Source organism: Heloderma suspectum, chromosome 2 (genome assembly GCF_057233095.1).
Source record: "Heloderma suspectum isolate Gila_16-S chromosome 2, 16-S_ref, whole genome shotgun sequence".
In the NCBI taxonomy this organism is placed as follows: Eukaryota; Metazoa; Chordata; class Lepidosauria; order Squamata; family Helodermatidae; genus Heloderma; species Heloderma suspectum.
In genome coordinates, this window is record NC_139459.1 from 373,627,975 (window position 1) to 373,648,754 (window position 20,780).

The following is a 20,780-nucleotide window of genomic DNA, read 5'->3' on the forward strand; positions in this document are numbered from 1 at the left end:
TGTCTCTCACTCTGATCTCCCTTTGAAGTTCATTTGCTCCACAATGGCCACTTTAAGCTCTGTGACAGAGGATCACGGGAGGCTTAAATTAATTTTATTTCTCCAATACAGAGTTCTAGAGAGTTAAGAATTGCTCTTTATAATCCATCTTTCAATTGCGGATTACATACTCTAATAAGACACCAGGGATATATATTGGAGATTTGTTGGGTTGCATTGTGTAAGCACCAACACTGGTTTTGGATTACAACTCCATTCATTCCAGGCTGCATGGCCAATGATCAGGGACTGTGAGAGTTGTAGTCCAAAACATCTGGAGAGCATCAGATTGGGGGGAGGGTGGTGTAAAGGTTTACCAGGGTTAAACAGACCATGTCCTCAGGAACAGAAATCCAGAGGACAAAAGGGGAAAGGTACCACTCAGCCTTAGTGATTACAAGTACAACGCATTAGCCCATGAAGTTACACTACAATGCATTTGACCCCAAGGCAAGCTAGTACAAGCTCATTATCAATCTGCTCAGTGGTGGCAAAGAAGACATTTTCCCCTACCACGAATGCATCTTCTCAGTGTCATCTGGTGGAACTTCTTCGAGGGCTTCTGGGCCTCTGAAGCTCTGGCCCAAAGGGTGATTTAGTGGAACCCTCAGTATTACACTTTTGTTTTTGTTGATTTCTTTGCCAGCTAGAGGAGTAGGTCATAGGAAATTCTGGAGAGCCTGGGTCTTGGGGTGGGGGACCATATACTAAGGCAACCTGCCCCTGTCCCCAAATCTGGAGGATCTTGCCTCACCACCAGGTAATCCCTCCCTTCACTTCCACTGCCACCATTAAACTACACCCCTTTTCTTTAACATACACCATTTCCTTATGGTAGCTGCATCAGTAGACATGAGATAAAACACATCAGAGGTGCCAGAAAAGTAAACAAAGATATATATTATTTCATTAAAAAGAAAACAAGAAAGCGTATGGAGGCTGGTGGCTCCAATTTCAGTGGGGCTGTGATTCCATTCTGGGTTTTAGTCAGAACCAGCCAGAATTCTAAAGGAGCTGTCCAAAGCGCTGAACGTTATCCCCAAAATCCTCCACTGAGCGCTTCTTATTTTAAAATTGTTGTCACTACTTTTAAAACCGTGTTTCTGCAGTTTCTTTTACCACCAATCAGGTGCTAGAAGCCCCAGCTTCTATCCCTAAACAACCTTCAGTCAATTCCCCTATCAAGCTCCACCCCAATTAACTCGGAGGCCTAACATGAGGCCTTGAATGGCAGTCTTCCTTCTTGTCAGGTGTGGTTTCCACCTGGAACCTTCAGCACTGTTCCCCAGGCTTCTCTAGAAGTCTTCAGTCTGGTCCAGCAGCTGCTCAGTCTTCAGACCACCACCAGCGGTCACTCAGGCTTCAGTTCTTTTCCGCAAAGGCTGCTCCAGGGGTCTTCCTCTCCCCACTGCAGACCTTCTTTGGCTTCTGCCTCATGTGCTCTCAGCTCAGCCTCCCAGTCTCGTATGTGCTCCTCTTACTGGCCGATGTCTTCTTCAGGCTCCCCATCCTCTCTCGAAGACACCTCCTCAGGCAACTCTCCAGTCAGAGTCCCTCTGCCAGACTCCCTGCCTGACTCGCCACAGCTCCTTATATTCGTTCTAGTCAGAACCCCCCAGCCAATCAGCTTTGGGGTGGTCAACATTCTGACCCTCTCTTCTCTGTGTAAACCTTGGGCCAATGGGCATCTTTGGATCATTCAGTTATTCACCAATCAGATGGTACGAATTTCAGTCCTACCTTCCCATATAAATAGAGCGACCCTGGCTTTGTTTTCACCTCCTAGCAGTAACAGTAACTGCCAATTTGCCTGCACACCAGATCTACAGTGTAACTCCCCTCAGGCACAAGCTGCCAGTAAAAATGATAATTTTTATTTTACTGTTAACCCCATCAGACCATCAGTGATTGAAACAAAACACAACGCTTAAACTTTTACCTCAGTTTTACCTCAGTTTCTTCACAGCAACCAATAAGTGTAAAGAATAGAATCATAGAATAGTAGGGTTGGAAGGGGCCTTCAAGACCATCGAGTCCAACCCCCTGCTCAGTGCAGGAGCCCAAGTCAGCATTACCCAATAGATAATCTTCTGCTCTTTTTTTTAATCTGACACAACGTTGTTGGCTTAATTGTTTTAATACCTTGTGATCTTATTATATGGTTGTTTTACTGATCGCTTTGTGAAGCCACTTTGGGAGAGTGGACACCCTAAAAGGTGGGATTAAAAATAATAATCGATTCAATGAATCAGTAACCTGCATCTTGCCCACAAGACCCCAACCACAACAGGGGATATGATTACTGAACAACGATGGGTCACTGTGACCTAATATCTTCGGCAAAGAGGGATGTCCAGTCCTCTGATCTTTGGGCTGAAGCGAGCCCTGAGCCTTTCTGGTCAGTTCAGGACAAGTCTTCAGTGATGGAATATGCAAACTGTCCTGATGAACTCGAGATGCCAGGAATTGTAGGGTCCTTCTCCATGCAAAGCATGTGCTCGAACCTTGGCACTTTCCATCCCTCCGTAACTCACCAAGAGGCCTCGGGGCACTGGAGGTGGGTTTAGATAGGAATGGGCATGTCTCCGGCCATGTATTTTCAATTTAGGCCACCCAGTGGAGGCTGGTGGCTCTGATTTCAGCAGGGCTGTGATTCCATTCTGGATTTTAGTCAGAACCAGCCAGACCTCTAAAGGAGTTATCCAAGGTGCTGAACTCTATTTTGGGGCTACGGTTCAGCCCCTTGGATAGCTCCTGGCTAGTTCTGACTAAAACCTAGAATGGAATCATAGCCCCACTGAAATTGGAGCCACCAGGCCCCACTGAATCTACCCCAAAGTGCCAGTTTCTGGATCTGCTCCAGAAAACACTGCAGTAGCCGAGCAAAAAGCCAGGATTCCAGCCCCGTGTATGATTGGCACTGAATTCCACCCTGTGCTCGAACAGGCAGCTTTTGGGGTCAGGCCAATGCACTCATGACCAAACTGGATGGAAGTAACACGCCATCTATGTAAGGTGGGCCACCAGAAGCTCATTAACCCCCTTGCTTCTGCCACTTTCCTGCAACAGCAAGAAACATGTATGGGTCAGGATCAGTCATCTGCCTGCCAAACCACACAACACCTGGCTGGTGAGCTGTATTGAGCTTTGCCCTTTCCTTTATTTTCCCCCAGATAACAGGATCTGGTTTAGACACTGACATAGACATATAGGGTTGGAAGGGGCCTACAAGACCATCGAGTCCAACCCCCTGCTCATTGCAGGAAGCCTGATTCCCAGGTGGTCTCCCATCCAAGTACTAACCAGGGCTGACCCTGCTTAGCTTCTGAGATAAGCCGAGATAGGGCACATCCAGCCCTTTGCTCGTTTAAATCCCAGGCCTATAAATCCCATTAGCCCCAGCCAGCACAGCCAATAGTGAGGGACGATGGGTGTTTTAGGCCAACAAAACCGCAAGTTGCCCACTCCTGGTTTAAAGCGCGGCTGAATCATTAACATACACATGCCCCCATCTCTAATGGTATGGACTGTTGAGTGAGTCCAAGGGGGAAAAAACTGATAACTGAGTGGGAGGGGGAAATAGACACATGAAAGATCACTTCCACACATTGTCTGGAAAGGTCACTTCCTAGTTTGCAGAGAGAAGCTGATTTTAAATGTCCCAAATGTGGAAGAAAATTCCAACAGCCATTAATCAGACCTATGATTGCACTGACCATGCCTTTCGCTAACCTTGCATGCAGCACAGTGAAAGTGAACAAAGCATGAAGACTGGAAATCTGAGTAAAAAGCAATATCAGGGTAAAGGGAGAATATTCGTGCCACAGCTTCAGTGCCACCTGAAAAGCCAGATAAAACCAGAACAGTAAGAGGGGCTTATCACACTGACAACTAAAGCTCTTTGTTTTCCTATGTGGCAGTTACAAACCAATCAGAAGGATTTAACAACTTGTTCTGCCTCTGTAGTGTTCTGTATCCAATCAGCATTAGCCAAAGTTGTGCCTTGTCACTCATTGTACAAAAGCTTTCTTTGAAATATAAACAGAGAGAACCTCTTTACATGATTTCTGTAGGAATCTCCGCATAGGTATGCTTCCTTCTCTTTTGTTTTCTTTCAGTAAAGATGTGAACACTCAGATTAAGCTGTGAAGCAATCAGGGTCGGGCCAAAGCACTCATGATGACCCTTCAACATGAGGGACAGAAATGAGAGCCCAATGAAATCAGAAATCCAAGATTTTAATGTTGCTAAGCCTGGACAATGGTGTGTCCACCCCCCGCCCCCCAAATAAAGAAACCTGAAAGATGACAACAAAGGGAAGGTTTCCTGCTGTTTCTAACTCAGTTCTCCTTTAATGTGAAACACTTAAAAAATAACCCCACTGATACAAATTCCAAAGCAAATTCAGTTCATTCCTTATATTGTAGCTTGGTGGGGGCTGTGGCTGGGAGAGAGAGAATTATGGCAGCCCCAGAGTGTAGTTCAAACTGAATACTGGGGTCATCCTATCGATTGCATCCTTGCTGCTCGGAAGACCCCAAACTCGGAGACTTCCAAGATTCCTATGAAGCCAGCAGGGCGGGAGAAGCAGCAGAGGTGATCTTCACTCCCCATTCTCTATGTTTGGTGATTGTTGCTGGGCGGGCTGAAAGTGAGGGCAAAAGAGAGACACAGAAGGAGGCTGGGGGAATCTCCGGATAAATTGTTTCCTGCTCTCTCTGGTCCCCTCCCCTGCCCCTCCAGCAGAACGCCCCCTTTCCCCCTCCTCTTTGGTCTCTTTTTGAACTTTGGAGAGAGGCAGGTGGTGCTGTTCTCTCCATGCCGGCTGCAAGGGGGCAGGTTCTGGGCTTGGATGTCCGACTCCCTCTTCTGAGTTAGGAGCACTGTCTCCAACCCTGGAGGGGTTTTCCGAGCAATCCCATAGTCCTGGGACACTCTCCCGGGGATGATAGGACTTCTCTCTAAGGCAGTTAAGAAATGCATAAAATAATTACATAAATAATCTGTTAATTGCTAAGGACCCCATTCTTCCTGGAGCTATCCCCACGCTACAAGCATTTATATGGTTCCTCCCTTGTGTGAATTCTTTGATGTAAAGTGAAAGAGTTAACAAAATGGAAGCTCTTTACAAACTCCAAATATGGACTGACATTAAACAGAAAATAAAAAAGGAATAAATTAATCACTTTCTAGTCGAATATCAGTGATGAAAATTATTCTTTTGCCCAAACTTACATGTTTATTTTATGCTTTACCTATTAAATTCCCTAAAACAGTGCTAAAACAACGGCAAAGTACATTGGAATACTTTAACTCCATGAGACCCAGAATAGCTAAGAACTTGAGATATAGGCAATACATGAATGGTGGATGGGGTGTTCCTAACTTTATATTATGAGGCATTTCAACTTAGCCATGTGCATTCAATATTGGGGGCGGCGGGGGGAAGGCAGGAAAAACATTGGATACAAATAGAAAGTAATTGGCTGAACATCAAAAATTTGAACACTATTCTGTTAATTAAAAAAGAATTACGGAAATGTGAATTTCCAAACACATCCACATTAAATTGATTGCTTTGGATAATGAAAAACAGAAAAGAAAAGCTATTTCGAAAAATATCACCACCGATACCGGTATCCTTGTATCCAGATCTCAAAACAAATAACATCAATGTGAAAGGGTATTCAGAACAAGGTTTTTTACTCCTCTAAGGGAGCAATTCTATGGCTGCTAGACAGCGGCTAGATGGCCATAGGATATGCTGTTTTCCGGGAACTGACCTCCCTGCACATCCGCGCTGCACTCGGAAGAGGAGCACAGAGCGGCTGAAAAGGGGTGTGGCTGGGGGCATTCCGGGGCGGGGAGAGCGAATCTGCCTGTACGACACATCCTATGTGTTGTACAGCAGCCTCCTCTCCCGCTCACCCCCCGCTGGACAGCTGAAAATGGCTGTCTAGCAGAAAAAGCAGGGCAGGAGATGTGTGGAGAGAACGATCCCCCCGTGCGTCTCCTGCCTTGCTTTGGATAGCTCCGAGATCAGAGCGGGCTGCCTATCTAGATAGGATTGCACCCTAAGAGACTTTTATATCAATTCAAGACCGATAGAATGAAAATATTGGAAAGAAAAGTTTTTTTAAACAATTAATCTTTTATTGTGAATTTTTACAAAATGAAACAAACTGAAAACATTACAAAAATAAAAAAAGAAGAAGAATGAAATAAAAATACAACAACATATTCAAAAGTCTCAGTTTTACAATATTCGAGGGGGGGAAAAGGGAAGGAAAAAAAAGCCAGGGTCTCTCTATTTATATGGGAAGGTAGGATTGAAATTGGTACCATCAGATTGGTGAATAATTGAAAGATCCAAAGATGCCCATTGGCCCAAGGTTTACACAGAGAAGAGGGGGTCAGAATGTTGACCACCCCAAAGCTGATTGGCTGGGGCGTTCTGACTAGAACGAATATAAGGAGCTGTGGCGAGTCAGGCAGGGAGTTTGGCAGAGGGACTCTGACTGAAGTGTTGCCTTCTGGGGAAAGAACTGGAGCCTGAGTGATAGCTGGTGGTGGCCTGAAGACTGAGCAGCTGCTGGACCAGACCAGAGAGGACGGAGAGCCTGAAGAAGACATCAGCCAGTAAGAGGAGCACATACAAGACTGGGAGGCTGAGCTGACAGCACATGAGGCAGAAGCTAAAGAAGGTCTGCAAGTGGGGAGAGGAAGACTCCTGGAGCAGCCTCCAGTCCTCCTATGTGTGTGGACCCAGAAGCAAGTCAGGATGAACTGAATGGGGCTTCCTCCCAAGTCACAATCCCCCATCTTCAGGGTCAGAAGCAAAAATGGAAAGGGGCTAATAGTTGAGGGCTTTCTGGAGGCATCTGGCTGGTCACTGTGGGAAGAAGGCAGGATGCTGAACTCGATGGGCCTTTAGCCTGATCCAGCAGGACACATCTTAGGTTCCTAAGTCTCCGCATGAGATTCGAGCTTTGGAACAACGCACTCCCTCCAGACACAAACTCTGACATCCAAGTAGGACATCACCTACTGTGGCTTTGACAAAGGTCTGCTAAGTAAGGGCAACCTGAGAAGAGACCCCAGAAGCCACCCAGGCCGGAAGAGGAGGACACCAGCAGCTAAAATGGAGCAAGAGAGCCGAAAGAGGCTGCGCTTATTTTTTTATCCCCTGTAAACTGACTGTATCAGCCCAGAGAACAGGGGGAGCCTTACCCACAGAGGCTGCAATCCCCACATTCTCCTCCATGACCTCCCTGTGGAGGGCTCTTTGGTCCAGATCCAGCAGGGCCCACTCCTCCTTGGAGAAATGCACAGCCACCTCCTTGAAGGTCACCTGGAAGAAGGAACGTCATCTGTGAGCACAGTTCGGAATGAAAATTATGTAGCCAGGGATAAACCTTAACATGTGGCATTCATAGCCTCCTTTGTTGGCAACTTTGACGGAAGAAAAGAGAGACGGATCCTTTTGGGCCAGGAGATGTGCAGGGGAAAGAGGCACCCAGGCTGCCCCCTCCCCTGTGACCCTGATCCTTCCCCTTACCTGATCCAGTTGCGCAGGAGCTTTTTCCAGCCCACGGCGATGAAGAGACGAGCTACTATGTTTTGTCCTCATCCTTGGTTTGTCTCCTGTGAGGGACACAAAAGGGGAAAAGGAGATATATTTACTATTCCCTCTACTTCCCATTCAGATCTGCTATACCTGTGCATATGTAGCCTAAATCACACCATCTACGTACAACAGGGAGAGTCAACAGATTAGGGGTAACTCTCAGATTTGCAGGTGTACAAAAACTCTTAAAGAAAAAAAAACCTAAGGGAGCCAAAAAAACCCTCCCTCCACCAGTCCAACAAGGATTCAATGGCCTCAGAATCTTATCTCATTGAGAGGGGAAAAAACTTGACAACCAGGTGGGAACAACAACAGGAAGGTGTAAAGAGAGTCGGCGTAATCCCAAGCTTTGCTGGGCTACAAAAATAATTTAAGGAAAAAAACCAAAATGGGGCAAAAAGCACCCCCAAAACAGCCCAGCAAGGACTCAGTATTCACAGACGTTAACGGACTGAGAGGGGGGAAACACTGAGAACCAGGTGCGATGTGAAATGAAATGGAGTGTCTGGCAGAAGAGAAAAGGGGAAGACATATAGACAGAAAAAGGATTCAGAGACAACCATCTCACTGTCTGGCTAGGTCATCTAATATCTGTATGTTATTTTATATCTATATGAAGCTGTTGGGAGCAGTCATTGGGAGATATGGGGCAAGGTGTCACCAGTATGCTGACGACACATAGCTCTTTTTCTCTGTGACATCTTAATCGGGAGAGACCGTGCACATTCTGAATTGGTGCCTGGATGCAGTTATGGCTTGGATGAGGGCTGAATCCCGATAAGACAGAGACCCTATGGGCCGACAGTCCCCTGGTCCAGGAATTGGGGTGTTTGCCTGTTCTGGATGGGGTTGCACTCCCTCTGAAGGAGCAGGTCAGTAGTTTGGGGGTGCTTCTAGACCCATCATAGTCACTGGAAGCCAAGGTGGCCTTGGTGGCCCAGAGCGCCCATTACCAACTTTGGTTGGTACACCAACTACAACAGTTCCTGCACTGGTAACCTCACAATTAGACTACTGCAGTGAGGTCTGTGTGGGGCTGCCCTTGTGTGTGGTTCAGAAGCTGCAGCCAGTGCTGCATGCAGCAGCTCCGGGGCTCACTGGGACACCCAGCTATGCCCATATAACACCTGTGTTAAAAGAACTGCACTGGCTGCCTATTAGCTACCGAGCCACGTACGAGGTTTCATTATGATCCCATAAAGCCCTAAACAACTTGGATACCGCAACCAGATTACCTAGCAGACCGCCTTCCCTTATATATTACACCGCCGACCTTTACGTTTATCAGCGGAGGCCTTGCTGGTCATTCTGAAATGAATAGAATGTCGTCATGAAGAACCCTGACAGTGGGCCTTCTCTGTAGCAGCACCCACCCTCTGGAAAACCCTCCTCCGTGCAGTTCAGGAGGCAGAAACTGTGGCATCTTTTAAACGCCTCATGAAAATACACCTTTTCACCCAGGCTTTCCCTGGGCTGTAACTGCTGCTGGGTTTTATTTTGGCTTTTACATGGTATTTTTAAACTTTAAAAAGTTTTATATTGTATTACATTACATTCGATTGTATGGCTTTACATTGTTGTGAACTGCCCAGAAAGCCTAGGCTACTGGGTAGTATATAAATGTATGTATGTATGTATGTATGTATGTATTTCATCTCTATACCGCCCAATAGCCGAAATGTAATAAGGTAAATAAATAATTTCGTGGTTCACATTATAATGCAATGGTGACATCCTAGATATGAACGTAGCTGGGATTTGGACAGATGTGTGTCCAGCTCACCCCCAGGGAAAAACCTGATATGGTGAAAAAAAAACCTCAAATGGAGAGGAACCCTCCCCATCCCAAAATGATCTATGAGGACATGAGGTGACTGATTCTTGGGAAGAAAACAAAAGAAAATCAGGGTGTGGGAAATGGAACTGAGTGGCTGGAACCCCAAATGGAAACACTTCACAGTCCAATGTTTTGCTGCAGGGGCCCACTAGTTTATTATACTTGTACCCCAAATTTAGCCCAGATTGGCGCCCAAAGAGCAAGGTGAAAAATGCGCCCTGAACCCTCACCCAGCAAAGTGGCACCTCCTTCGCCCCCAGCACGGTCCGTGTGGGCGGCAGCTTCCGTCTGGTGTCCAATGAAGCCCTCTGTGTCTCAGGGATGTCAACGGCCTCTTCTGCAAACAGGTCCTGCACCAGAAAGAGTAGTGAGGTTTGGAAAGAGAGAGCACAATGAGAAAAGGGATGACACCAGGCAAAGCCCGGGGTGGGTGGGGGGTGGGGGTGGGACCCTCTTTGGATAATTTCTAGAAAAAAAGCGGGCACGTCGTGGGCAGTTTTCCATTACCCTTGGAAAGATTCTCAGCCCCTTGTAACTACCAGGATGAAACGCTCTCACCTCTGCTCTGCCTGCTTCTTGTCCTCTTCCTGGCTCAGGAGGAAACCTTCTGCCAGGGACACCGCCTGGGAACTGGTCTCCGCTCCGCTCACCCAGTTCCCTATCTCTGGGGGAAGGATGGTCAGGAATTGCTCCAGGATCACCACGTCCAGGATCTGACTTACAGTGTGCCTCTCTGGTTTCAGCCACTGACAGCAAAGATCACGGAGTCAGCTGCAAACCTCTCAGGGGCCCTCGGCCTCATGGTAGTCCAACTGCCTGAAGTGCTGGCACTGTACACCTGAGCTGGGCATATCCTCACCCAGGATCTTCTGCATGGCCCTTTCCCAGAATTCTCCACTGTCCCGAGCCTTCGCAGTATCCGAGCCTTTTCCTGCTCCTGGGCCAATTGAGTCTTGCTCTTCCATCCTTGATCTGGGCTGCAGGACCATCAGCAGGGATGATCTCCAGGCCCTTCAGCCAATTCCTTTCTCAGGGCTGCCTCAATCAGCTGTGCTGCCAACTTCTGCAATGAAAACATGGCGCTCTGTGAAGGAACTCTTACATTCTTACTCTTAAACCAGGGGCGGGGGAGGTATTTGACAAAGAAAAAGCAGACAGGTTACTGAGAGTGACCAGGTCGTCTCCCTGTAGGAAAGGCAGGTGATTGCCAAGACTCCAGTGGAAACTGGAGACTGGGGTGAGATGGAGGTAAGGATCCTTCCCCGGATGCTCACAGTCCAAAGCCTGCATCTGGTTTGGAACCAAAGCACACCCACTGCATCCCTGCCCATACATTTCCCACCTCCATCCACACTCTTTTCCTTCCATCCCTTTATCCTCCTTCCCACAACAGCTGCTTCTGCTTCACCTCCCTTCCTCCACAGATCCACTCCCCTCCCATGCCTTCTCTTTTATTGAAATGTAAACCAGCTTGAAACCAGTTTAAAATTATCCAAAGCTAAAGGATCTTGTTTTAAGGACCTTCTGCTTTATCACAGAGCAGGAAAGACACTCCCTGAATGGGACAGCCACATTGGGGGCGTTCTCAGCCCCCCAACCTCACACTCTGCAGCTGCATGGCTGGGCTAAGGGCTTTCAAGCATCTCTCCATCTCGGAGTCTTCCCATCCACCCCGCACTTGCCCGCCTAGCTGGCAATTTATACTGCAGCCCTGGGGGTCCCCTTCACTGCAGTGCAAAGGGAACTCACCAGATCCAGCTGCAAGGGGCAAAACTAAAGCCACTCCGCTCCCCACCCCTCATGGATTGGGAGTGGACCAAAGAAGGAAGGAAGAGGCTTCTCTAGGAATCCACACTTCTCTCTTTAACCCCGTAGACCTTGTCTGCCACAGAGAAAGAAGCACTAACATTACGGTGTTTGCTTCTAGACGAGGCTGTCATTGCACCAGCATTGCCCTGGTAGACTTAAAAGCCAAGATAGGGAAGGATCTTTAAAAGCCAAGATATGATACAGGGGGAAGGCCTCAGTCATCCAAGACGCTTCTCTACATTCTCCGGTTGCAGAACCTGAAAAGCATCCATAACAATAGGACCAGACAGTATCTTAGCTGCATCTGTGTCCTACTCTTTTGACCTGAAACCATCACCTGTTGTTAATGGTGTCATGGCTAGAGTGTTGGACCGGGAGCCGGGCGATCCGGCTTCCAGTCCCCACTCGGCCATGGAAGCTCACTGGGTGACTTTGGGCCAGTCACAGACTCTCAGCCCAACCCACCTCACAGGGTTGTTGTTGTGAGGCTAAAACAGAAAGGAGGAGGATTATGTATGCCACCTTGGGTTCCTTATGGAGGAGAAAAGGCAGGATATAATGTACTAAATAAATAAATACTAAACTGATTTGAGACTTCTTTTGTTTGTGCTTATATAGCCAATATATGGCTCCGCACCTTGGATAGCTCCTGTAGAGTTCTGACTGATTCTGACTGAAACCTGGAGCGGATTCACCGCCCCACTGACATCAGAGCCACCAGCCTTAAGTTTTAAGTTTTCTTGTCTGGTGTTTTCCCAGCTTTGGTGCTCTTCATTTCCTCATCCTAAAAGGTTGAACTGCCTCTCCTAAGGCTGGCAGTAAGGGCCTTCAGCCAAAATGTGCTGCTATGTTTACCCTTGGTTGTTGTTGTTCATTCATTAAGTCGTGTCTGACTCTTCGTGACCCCATGGACCACAGCACGCCAGGCCTTCCTGTCCTCCGCTGGAATGTGCCCCCCCCCCACCGCAAGAATCATAGAATAGTAGGGCTGGAAGGGGCCTATAAGACCATCGAGTCCAACCCCAAGAGCTTCTCTTCAATGGAACCACTATTGAAAGTGGTTCAATACCCCTGCTCTATATGAAGCTGCTGGGGGTGATCTGATCTAACATATAGATTTCACTATCAGCTCAGTTCTTCCACAAAAAAGACCTCCTCTCTGTTTTCAGACCAGGGTTCCCCCCCATACACACTGCATAAAGTTAATTTAACATGAGAATATGGATCAAACCGCAGCTGATGAGACATGACATGCCACACTTCTCTAGATGCTGAGACTGCAGGTGCAAACACTCCTTTCTTTTTTATATATCAAGCTGCCATCCAGCCAGAAATCACTGGTAACCAGTGCAGCTGGCGCAGTATAGGCATTATGTGATCAAATTGCCTCACCCCCACCAATACTTGGGCGGCCGCATTCTGCACCAGCTGAAGTTTCCGAACCGTCTTCAAAGGCAGCCCCACATACAGCGCATTACAGTAGTCTGGCCTGGACGGGACTAGTGCATGGATAACTGAGGCGAGGTCCGTCCTCTCCAGATAGGGCTGCAGTTGGCGTACCTGCCTAAGCTGGTAAAAAGCACTCCTGGATACCGCAGCCACCTGGGCTTCCCCAGTTAGCTCAGAGTCCAGGAGGGCTCCCAGACTGCACACTTGGTCTTTCAGGGGGAGTGCAGCCCCATCTAAGACCAGTTGTAAACCTCCATCTGAAGTAGTTGGTTTCCCAACCGACAGTACCTCCATCTTGTCTGGATTAAGTTTCAGCTTGTTCACCCTCATCCATCCCAAAACAGCCTCCAGACACTGGTTTCAAGACATTCCTTATGGCATAGACCTGGTTTGCATGTAACAACAACCATGGGTTTCGGTTAAACAAACCATGGGTTGTCATGCATGAGCTTTTACTCCACAACCCATAATCAGCTTGTTCGCAGGTTGTGGAGCATGACATCCAAACCTGGGCCACTGGGTTGGTTAGAGGCTAAACAACGCAGTGGTTAACCCATGGTTTGTTGTCGGGTTAACCACGGAGTTATTTAGCCCCTAAACAACCCAGCGGACTGCTTTTGGACGTCACTCTCCACAACCTATGAATGAGCCGATTGCAGAATGTGGAGTAAAAGCAGAAGTGGCTCTCACCCACTCCGCCCCGACAGCCCATAGTTTATTGAACCGATGGGCCACTGTTATGTGCAAACAGCAGCGGCGGCTAAAATCTGGAAAATTAAATCCTCTTTCCAAGATTAGCAACTGCATGCTCTTAAGCAAAACTCATGGGGGGAGAAACCCGAAATGCTGCATTAAGTTTTAGAAAATAAGTTTGGGGGATACACAAGGGAAAGCTACATGATACATAGATTATCTGTGGCAAAACATTCATCTTAAGTAAATTAACCTTACCCCAGATACTTCACTTAAGCGATGCCCATCTCTCCAAATCAATAAATATTTCTTCCAACAATGTAGATTCAATTTAGGGAGCAATCCTATGGCTGCTAGACAGCAGCTAGATGGCCATAGGATATCTTGTTTTCCAGGAACCGACCTTGGAGCCTGCACTCCAAGGTCGGTTCCTGAAGAACTGACCTCTCCCCACTTCTGCACTGCCTCGGAGGCAGCGCGGAACAGCCCTGTCCTCCACGCTAGCAAGAAGAGTGCGGAGCGGCCAATAAGGGGCGTGTCCGGTGGTGTTCTGGAGTGGGGACGGCAGAAATGCCTGTACGACACATCCAATGTGTCCCTCCCCCGCCCCCCCCCGCCCCCGTGGCTAGGCAGCCGAAATCGGCTGTCTAGCAGAAAATGCAGGGCAGCTGAAGCATGAAGGGAATGATCCCCTCCATGCTTCTCCTGCCCTGCATCGGATAGGCTGTCGCCTCCGAGTTCAGAGGCAGCCGCCTATCTGAATAGGATTACACCCTTTATCATTTAAGAAATATCTCTGGGAACCAATATACCAAGATATGTTATAGCTTCCGAAATTGCCAATGGGAGAAATTCACTGGTTGACTTGGTATCACCTTTAGGCATTCATTCAAATTTTGACCAGTTGATGTTATAGCCAGGAAGTGTACCAAATGTAGTAATTAATTTATTAATTCTGGTATAGAAGATTCTAGCCTGTCAATAGATAACAACAAATAATCTCCATACACGGCTGTTTTATATTCAACTTGTTCATGCACATATAGCCTTATTTATTTCTCTTTGTTAGATTTGTATACCACCCAACTGGTAAATGCCTTTGGGATGATTTACAATCATAAAACCAAACAAAAAAATAACAACAAGACTCATGCTACCATCTTAACTGTTATATAGTTTATGCCTTGACTGAATTCTCTGATATCTACCAAGGTTTCCATCCTTCCACATTTCAAGCATTTATATGATTTCTCCCAATGTGAATTCAGGGATGTCAAGTCAAGGACTTGGCCAAATGGAAGCTCTTTCCACAGTCCAAACATTTAAATCATTTTCTCCTTCTGTGATTTTTTTTGCTGTGAAATATGGGAGTCTGTCCTAATGCAGCTCTTTCCACATTCCAAACATATGAATAACTTCTCCCCTGTGTGAATTCTTGCGTGTGACATAGGATGTGAACTCTGAGTAAAATTATTTCCGCACTCAAGCACTTAAATGGTTTCTCCCCCATGTGACTTGCTTTATGAGAAGTGAGATTTATCTTCTGACTGAAACTCATTCCACGCTCCATGCATTTAAAAGGTTTCTCCCCAGTGTGGATTCTTTAGTGTGACATACAGTGTGAGCTCTGAGCTTTTCACACTTCAAGCATTGAAATGGCTTCTCCCCTGTGTGCATTCTTTTGTGGGACATGAGGTGTGTAGGGATGGCATGGGAGTCTGAAAAGGGGCTGGAGTCCAACAGACTCCCCTCCCCCTATCCGGCCTCCTGGACCCTGCTTGCCGAGCCCTGGGGCACTGACAGACCTGGCCGCGAAGAGCCCCGGAGCTCAGCAAGTGGCTGGGAGTGCCGTGGGACCCCAGGGCTCTCGCCCTGGCCTCCTCGAGAGGAGGCCAAGACAAGAGTACTGGGGGCTGGCCACGCCAAGACCCGCCCTGCCTCCACTGGCTGTCAAGGCCTTCCTTAACAGCCGGCATGAGGAGGAAGGGCCTCGGTGACACCCCGGCGCTCTCGCCCTGGCCTCCTCTTGAGGAGGCCAGGGCAAGAGTGCTGGGGGTTGGTTGTGCCAAGGACTTGGCAGTCAAGCCCTTGTTTGCATAAAGCACAAAGGCTTGGACTGATGAAGTCTTTGGTGTGGGCAGGAGGGGTGGCTCGGTGGGTAGGTCTGGGCTGTGCAAGCGGGGCGGGGAGGCAGCTCGCTGACCTCCCTCGCGCTCCAGATGGAGATGGGTTCGTCCATCCCTAGAGGTGTGAGCTCCAGCTGAAGCTCTTCCCACACTCCAAGCATTTGGTTTCTCCCCTGAGCGAATTCTTCGACGTGATGTAAAACTGTGGCTGAAACTGAAGCTCTTCCCACACCAAGCATTTAAATGGTCTCTCCCCTGCGTGACATCCCTTATGAGAAATGGGATTTGTCTTCTGTCTGAAACTTTCCAAACTCTAAGCACTGAAATGGTTTTTCCCCTGTGTGGATTCTTTGGTGTGACATAAGGTGTGAGCTCTCAGGGATGCTCTTCCCACACTCCAAGCATTTAAAGGGTTTCTCCCCTCTGTGAATTCTTTTGTGTGCCATGAGGCTTGGCTTTGAATGGAAGCTCTTTCCACACTCCAAGCAGTTAAGTGGTTGACATCTGGCTCTTTCCAGCAACACCTTGTATGGTTCTCTTTCATTCTCACTCTCCCGCCTATCACATTCTGGAAGAAAGAGAGACAACCGGTAGCAGCGGAAGTGAAAAACAGAACTTGAAGTCAAAGAAGTAACGCTATTGTGCTCTGGTGAGAGACCAGTTCCATCTGACCCCTCCTCTCCCTTAAATGTATCCATTCATGCTGGTCATTAGAAGCAAGTTGGAACTTTAAGAACTGGTGTCTAAGTTTACTTTTTCTCCTCTTCCCTCGCCATCCCTTTTTCCATTTGTGTCATATCTTTCAGAGCGTGCGCTGTGGGCAAGGGCTGTGTTGTTCATTATTGAGCTCATGTCAGCTGCTATGAAAGCCTTTTTGAGCTTTGGCTATGGGGTGGTATAGAAATATAATAAATGAATGAATGAAAAAAATGGAGTAGGAAGAAAAATAGCAACCAGGTGATCTTTCTGTTGGAAACGCTGGCAAATGCTAAGACTCAGTGAGTGGGTTGGTGGGTGAGTTTCACAGCCTTCTGGTTTAGAACCACAGCACACCAACGGAATCCCTGCCTTCTGTCTGTCCCTAAGATTTCCTCTCTATTTACACGCTTTTTCTAGCTTAGAGCACAATCCTATGCATGTTTAGACAGAAAAAAGCCCTACAGCTCCGAGCATTCCCCAGCCAGCATGGCTGGCTGGGGAATGCTGGGAGTTATAGGGCTTTTTTCTGTCTAAGGACGTATAGGATTAAGCCCTAAGAACATAAGAGCCATGCTGGATTAGACCAAGGGTCCATCTAGTCCAGCATTCTGTTCACACAGCGGCCAACCAGCTGCCCACAGGAAACCCACAAGCAGGACAGGAGTGCAACACCACTCTCCCACCCATGTTCCCCAGCAACTGGTGGACATAGGCTTACTGCTTCTGATACTGGAGGTAGCACATAGCCAACAGGACTAGTAGCCATAAATAGCCTTCTCCTCCAAGAATCTGTCTTAGCAATCTGTGTTAACAATTTTAAAGCCATCCAAATTGGTGGCCATCACTACATCCTGTGGTAGTGAATTCCATAGTTTAACTCTGCGCGGTGTGAAGACGTCCTTCCTTTTATCTGTCTTGAATCTCCCACCAATCAATTTCATAGGATGACCTCTAGTATTCTGAGAGAGGGAGAAAAATGTCTCCCTATCCACATTCTCCAAACCCTGCATAATTCTGTAGACCTCTATCATGTCTCCCCTTCCCCACCTCTTTTGCAGGCTAAACAACCCCAGCTGTTGTAACCTTCCCTCATAGGGGAGATGCTCCAGCCCCTTGATCATTTTAGTTGCCCTTTTTCCAGCTCTACAGTATCTTTTTTTAGGTGTGGTGACCAGAACTGTACACAGTATTCCAAGTGTGGTCACACCATAGGTTTGTATCAGGGCAGTATGACATTGGCAGTTTTATTCTCAATTCCTTTTCTAATTATGCCTTACAAGAATTTGCCTTTTTCACAGCAGGTGACATTTTCATCCTTAATCAGGAGTGGATGAGAGTTTGAAAGTAAAACACAGTAATGCTTGTGGCTCCTCTTTCCGTAGCCCCTCAGTCTATGGGGTTAAAGTGAGGAAGCCTGGATTCCTAGAGAAGCACCTTCCTGCTCTGCCCCCTTCCCAATCCATGAGGGGCGGCGTGTCCCCAGGTTTCCCCCTTGCAGCTAGATCTGGTGAGTCCTGTTTGCACTGGGGTGAAGGGGACCCTTCCTTCCAGGGCTGCAGTGGGGGCTTGGTGGAAAATGCCAGCAAGGCAGGTGGGAAAGGATGCTGTGGTGAGCAGCATCAGGGCCCTGTAGCACCATTGCTAGACGGGCAAAAAAGCCTGTCTAGCAAAAAATGCTCACTGTGAGGACGGGGAGGTGGAGATCACCTCCACCGCTCCTCCCGCCCTGCACTGGATGATCAGACAGCGCCGGGTTCGGGGCCTTCTGATCATGGATTGTGCCTTTATTTGCCCAGTAAAGAGCTATAGACAGCTAGGAATTACTCTTTATAATCCATCTTTCTACTGTAGCTTCTGTACTGTAACAAGCCCCCAAGAATCTGCATGGATTTAGCATGGTGAAATAGACAATGTCCTCAGAAATAGAAATCCAGACCACGCAATTTTTATGGGTTACAATGACAGTGCATCGGCCCAGAAAGTCACACGCTTGTGCATTTGGCTCGGAGCTTCCCCTGTGATACAGCTGGATTGGCCAGAAGGCCCCAACCACAAAAGGGGAAATAAATACCACCCAGTGATGGCCCACTACCACCTAACACTCCACCTTCATCAAAGTGGGGCAGCCAGTTGCAACATATGCCCGCTATATTGACGTATATGTTTGCATGGTTAAATGTGACCCAGATGAGACAGGGTTAAGGGAGTGTTACGGAGTGAGCGAAAGTGTGTGTGTGTGTGAGAGAGAGAGAGAGAGAGAGAGAGGATTCGGAGGTTATAAAAGGAGAGAGCTGACAGAAGTCAGATAGGGCCTTAGGGATGGCAGAAGCTACATCTAGTTAGTGGGGGTTGGGGATTAGGATTTAGAATCATAGAATAGTAGGGTTGGAAGGGGCCTACAAGGCCATCTTCTCTGCCAAGAAGGGGCAGAGAAGCTAGGTAGCTTAGGACCAAGCATAGTTTGATTAATAACAATATATAACTCTTCTTGTATTAATGATTTTTTGTTTGTTTTTAATATTCCATTTGTTTGCTTGGATTATTGCACTACCATCAGAAAAACACATTTCCTTGTTACTTCTACTGTATTGGGTAAAGGGAACCAATTAGGCATATTGGGTGTCTCTTTAATCCAGAGAGTAAAAGGGGCTGAAGCTGTGTGTGTCAGTAAGGACAACGGACCCAGCAGAGGCAGACATCCTGAAGGGGTTATCTTCTCAGTTTCATCAGGGAGAAGCTGGAGAAGGGAGAACCCAGGGCAGGAGCATCACACCGGTCCTATAATCTTTGGGTAGAAGCAACTCCCGAAACATTGCAGGGCAAGACTTCGATGATGGAACAGGCTGACTATCTTGGAGACAGTTGACCAGGGAGTCCTTCTTTAAAGCTTAAGGACACAATTTTAAGCCTGTTTAGACAGCAAAAAGTCTTTAAAATCCCAGTATTCCCCAGCCAGACCTATTTAGACAGAAAAAAGTCCTGCAAGTCCCATCATTCCCCAGCAAGCCATGTTTAGACAGAAAAAAGTCCTGCAACTCCCAGAACACATACGGCCACTACTGAATCAGCTAAATCAACCAAACTCACCAGTCACACATAACTCCACGGCAGGGATGCAATAAGCTGCAAAACGTCCACAGGAACCACGTTCTGATACCTGATCTGGGCAATAGTCCGTATCGAAGAAAACCGGCTGGGAACAGCAACTTCCAAGTGAGCCAAATCAACCAAATTCATCAGTCCCACCAGACTAGATGGGATTGATGTTGTTGTTGTTGTTCAGTCGTTCAGTCGTGTCCGACTCTTCGTGACCCCATGGACCGTAGCACGCCAGGCCTTCCTGTCCTCCGCTCTCTCCCGGAGCGTGCTCAGTTTCATATTCATTGCATAGGTGATGCTATCTAGCCATCTCATCCTCTGCCGTCCCCTTCTCCTTTTACCTTCAGTCTTTCCCAGCATCAGGGTCTTTTCCAGAGAGTTTTCTCTTCGCATTAGGTGGCCAAAATATTTGAGCTTCAGCTTCAGTATCTGTCCTTCCAATGAGCACTCAGGGTTGATTTCCTTTAGGATGGACTGGTTTGACCTCCCTGCAGTCCAGGGGACTCGTAAGAGTCTTCTCCAGCACCACAGTTCGAAAGCATCAATTCTTCGGCGCTCAGCCTTCCTTACAGTCCAGCTCTCACAGCCATACATTACTACTGGGAAAACCATAGCTTTGATTAGACGGACCTTTGTCGGCAAGGTGATGTCTCTGCTTCTTACTATGCTGTCTAGGTTGGCCATAGCTTTCCTCCCAAGGAGCAAGCGTCTTTTAATTTCATGGCTGTAGTCACCGTCTGCGGTGATCTTGGAGCCCAAGAGGGATGGATATTTGTTCAGTCGTTCAGTCGTGTCCGACTCTTCGTGACCCCATGGACCATAGCACGCCAGGCCTTCCTGTCCTGCGCTCTCTCCCGGTGTGTGCTCAGGTTCATATTCATTGCATCGGTGATGCTATCTAGCCATCTCATCCTCTGCCGTCCCCTTCTCCTTTTGCCTTCAGTCTTTCCCAGCATCAGGGTCTTTTCCAGGGAGTTTTCTCTTCGCATTAGGTGGCCAAAACATTGGAGCTTCAGCTTCAGTATCTGTCCTTCCAGTGAGCAGTCAGGGTTGATTTCCTTTAGGATGGACTGATCGGACCTCCTTGCAGTATAAGAACCCACGAAACATGCATGGAAACCACCTTCTGGGCCATTCCGTTCCGGAGGCGTTCTGGACATTATGGGGTTAATCATAATATAATATTCCTAAAAAATTGTTCTCAAGTGTTTCTAACACATGCCACTATTATTGCACGCTTCTTTCACATAAAGGGGCCGTTCCTGCCTGTTCGGTCCCAGCAACCCAGGGTTTGATTTTGCCTGAAATTCTTCTGCCGCCCTGCGTCAGTCTAAGGAGTTAAAGTGAGCAAGTCTGGATTCCTAGAGAAGCACCTTCCTGCTCCGCCCCCTTTCCAGTCCAC

At 47.6% G+C, this 20,780-nt stretch overlaps 1 protein-coding gene across 2 annotated transcripts; it reads right to left on the reverse strand.

Annotated features, from left to right (window-relative positions):
• Positions 1–4,319: 4,319 nt before the first annotated feature.
• LOC146356153 (KRAB domain-containing protein 5-like) lies at positions 4,320–20,710 on the reverse strand. Of its 2 annotated transcripts, none has more exons than XM_084831839.1 (6): positions 19,367–20,710; positions 10,062–10,566; positions 9,734–9,853; positions 7,598–7,683; positions 7,270–7,390; positions 4,320–5,000 (listed from the first exon to the last, which is right to left on the reverse strand). In XM_084831839.1, the coding sequence occupies exons 4-6, from the start codon at positions 7,667–7,669 to the stop codon at positions 4,657–4,659; spliced, it is 537 nt and encodes a 178-aa protein (XP_084687965.1). In that variant the 5' UTR covers positions 7,670–7,683; positions 9,734–9,853; positions 10,062–10,566; positions 19,367–20,710; the 3' UTR covers positions 4,320–4,656. The 2 variants fall into 2 exon arrangements, with proteins under 2 accessions (XP_084687965.1, XP_084687966.1); XM_084831840.1 differs by having other exon boundaries at positions 4,320–4,684; positions 19,367–20,701.
• Between the last annotated feature and the right edge of the window lie 70 nt (positions 20,711–20,780).